Below are 2,161 nucleotides of genomic sequence, written 5' to 3' on the forward strand. Positions count from 1 at the left end.
GCTATAGCTGTCTCAATCATGTCTTCAGATCATTATCTTAACTAACAGTGTATCCTTTGGGAATTAGACAGAAGAACTGTTGGTCAGTTTATATGTTTATATTTGATGGCCAGCCTTTTATTTTCAAAATTAATTAGGTGTAGATTAAGTTGTGAAGACTAATTTGATATTGTTTAATATGATAGGCATTTGGCATTTTTAAGTATAGAAATCTATGAATGATGCAATATTTGTTATAATTAATGCCTGCACCACAGGAGATGGAAAACACATTTTTTAAGGAGTTGAAAAATCATTGAAATCTTAAAATCAAGGTTGACATGATTTTCCTGCACTTTTAAACAGTTAAGATACATTATAATTGTAATTTTTTGACCGGCGTATCATGCTGTGGCGTGGCACTTTATCTACAGTATTGTGTCCCTTTTACACAGCACAACTTTCCTACATAACACTCGAATTAGGTTTTGGTCTTGGTAGAAGAACCATGGTACACAAAATCTTCCATCATTTTTGGCTGACGATTACGTACTGGGTTCAGTTTATATATAAAGACAGCTAGGTTTGGTGGTGTGCAAGCACAATTTTGGGCGATTTCGAAATTTCAATTCTTTCTTTTTATAGAACACATGGAAACTGAGCAGCAGATGTAACATCATGGTCAATATTGGTAGAAGCTGAGGTGTTTGACTCTGGAATCTCAATGCTGGGTTTTGTTATCAGAACTTGCGATTCCAACAAAAAAATCAGCGTGTCTTCTCCACTGAGTTGTACAGTCAACTTGAACACGATACAACACTGGTCCTGTATCCTGTTAATTGTTCCTGCGATCCATTTTTCTTTTCGTCGATAATCACGCATCATCACCGATTGTCCAAGCTCGAATTCCCTCTCATGTGTATGTCTCTGTGCACACATATTTTCTTCTTTCTGCTTGACATGCGATTCCACTTTCGGTCTGAGCAGATCCATTTTTGTTTTCAAATCCCTTCCCATCATAAGTTTCGCTGGAGTTGCATTGGTAGTAAAATGTGGAGTACTTCGGTAAGCTAATAAGAAGTTTGCTAGTTTCTTCTTAACACTAGTTTCTTCTTAACACCGCCTGACTCGTTTCTGCTACATTTCATTGCTTGTTTGAATGTCTGTACGAAACGCTCGGCTAACCCGTTGCTTGATGGGTGGTAAGGGGTAGTTTTGACATGTTTGTTTCCATTAGCACTCAAGGAGTCTTCAAATTCCCTTGAAGTAAATTGTGGACCATTATCACTGACAATAGTAGCAGGTAGACCATTTCTGGAAAATACGGTCCTAAGAACATCGATAGTGTGCGCTGATGTAGTAGTAGTCATTTTGACCACCTCTGGCCACTTTAAGTGAGAATCAACCATTATCAAGAACATGGCTCCCAGGAAAGGTCCAGCGAAATTTCTATGTGAACTCTTTCCCATGCCTTGGTTGGCCATTCCCAAGCATTTAGTGGTGCTCCCTTGGGTGCGTTCTGATTCTGTTGACATCCCTGACACCGTGTTTTAGAGACTATCTCTATGTCCTGTTTAATTCCTTGCCACCAACAGAAACTTCAAGCAAGTGTCTTCATTTTGAAAACTTCATGTAATGAATCTGTGAATTTGAGATTGCTGGCATGACAGTGTTTCAAAAGGCTGTATCTTATAATTATACCTGATGTAAGCAGTCATCTTAAGCAGATTTTATATCATATCTAGTAGGTATCGGGCTGATACAAATTCCTTGGACTAAGCGAGTCAGTCCTATTTAGGGTGGTAGAAAGTATCCTTGCAATTGAGTCGGCAAATCTGTATGTGGTCAACACATCTATATCTACAGATCTATGTCAAGGAGCCACTGTTTAGTAATTATAAAACAAAGTTATAATAAACCATGCAAATAAATTTATGACAATTTGTTGGCATGATAGTATTTCAAAAGGCTGTATCTTATAATTAAACCTGATATAAGCAGTAATCTTTAAAGGATGTCAGTCCTGTCTAGGGCGGGCAGAAAATATCCTTGCACTGGGGTCAGTCCTGTCTAAGGTGGGCTGAAGTATCCTTGCACTGGAGTCAGTCCTGTCTAAGGTGGGCAGAAGTATCCTTGCACTGGAGTCAGTCCTGTCTAAGGTGGGCAGAAGTATCCTTGCACT

General features: G+C 38.7%; 1 protein-coding gene across 1 annotated transcript; it reads right to left on the reverse strand.

The window, feature by feature from the left end:
• Positions 1-1,064: 1,064 nt before the first annotated feature.
• LOC134274640 (uncharacterized protein K02A2.6-like) lies at positions 1,065-1,514 on the reverse strand. Its single transcript, XM_062756913.1, has one exon. It carries the CDS (start codon positions 1,512-1,514, stop codon positions 1,065-1,067), a length of 450 nt encoding a protein of 149 aa, XP_062612897.1.
• Between the last annotated feature and the right edge of the window lie 647 nt (positions 1,515-2,161).

Source organism: Saccostrea cucullata, unplaced genomic scaffold (genome assembly GCF_032062105.1).
Source record: "Saccostrea cucullata isolate Sc308-1 unplaced genomic scaffold, CSIRO_AGI_Scuc_v1 ctg7761, whole genome shotgun sequence".
Lineage (NCBI taxonomy): Eukaryota > Metazoa > Mollusca > Bivalvia > Ostreida > Ostreidae > Saccostrea > Saccostrea cuccullata.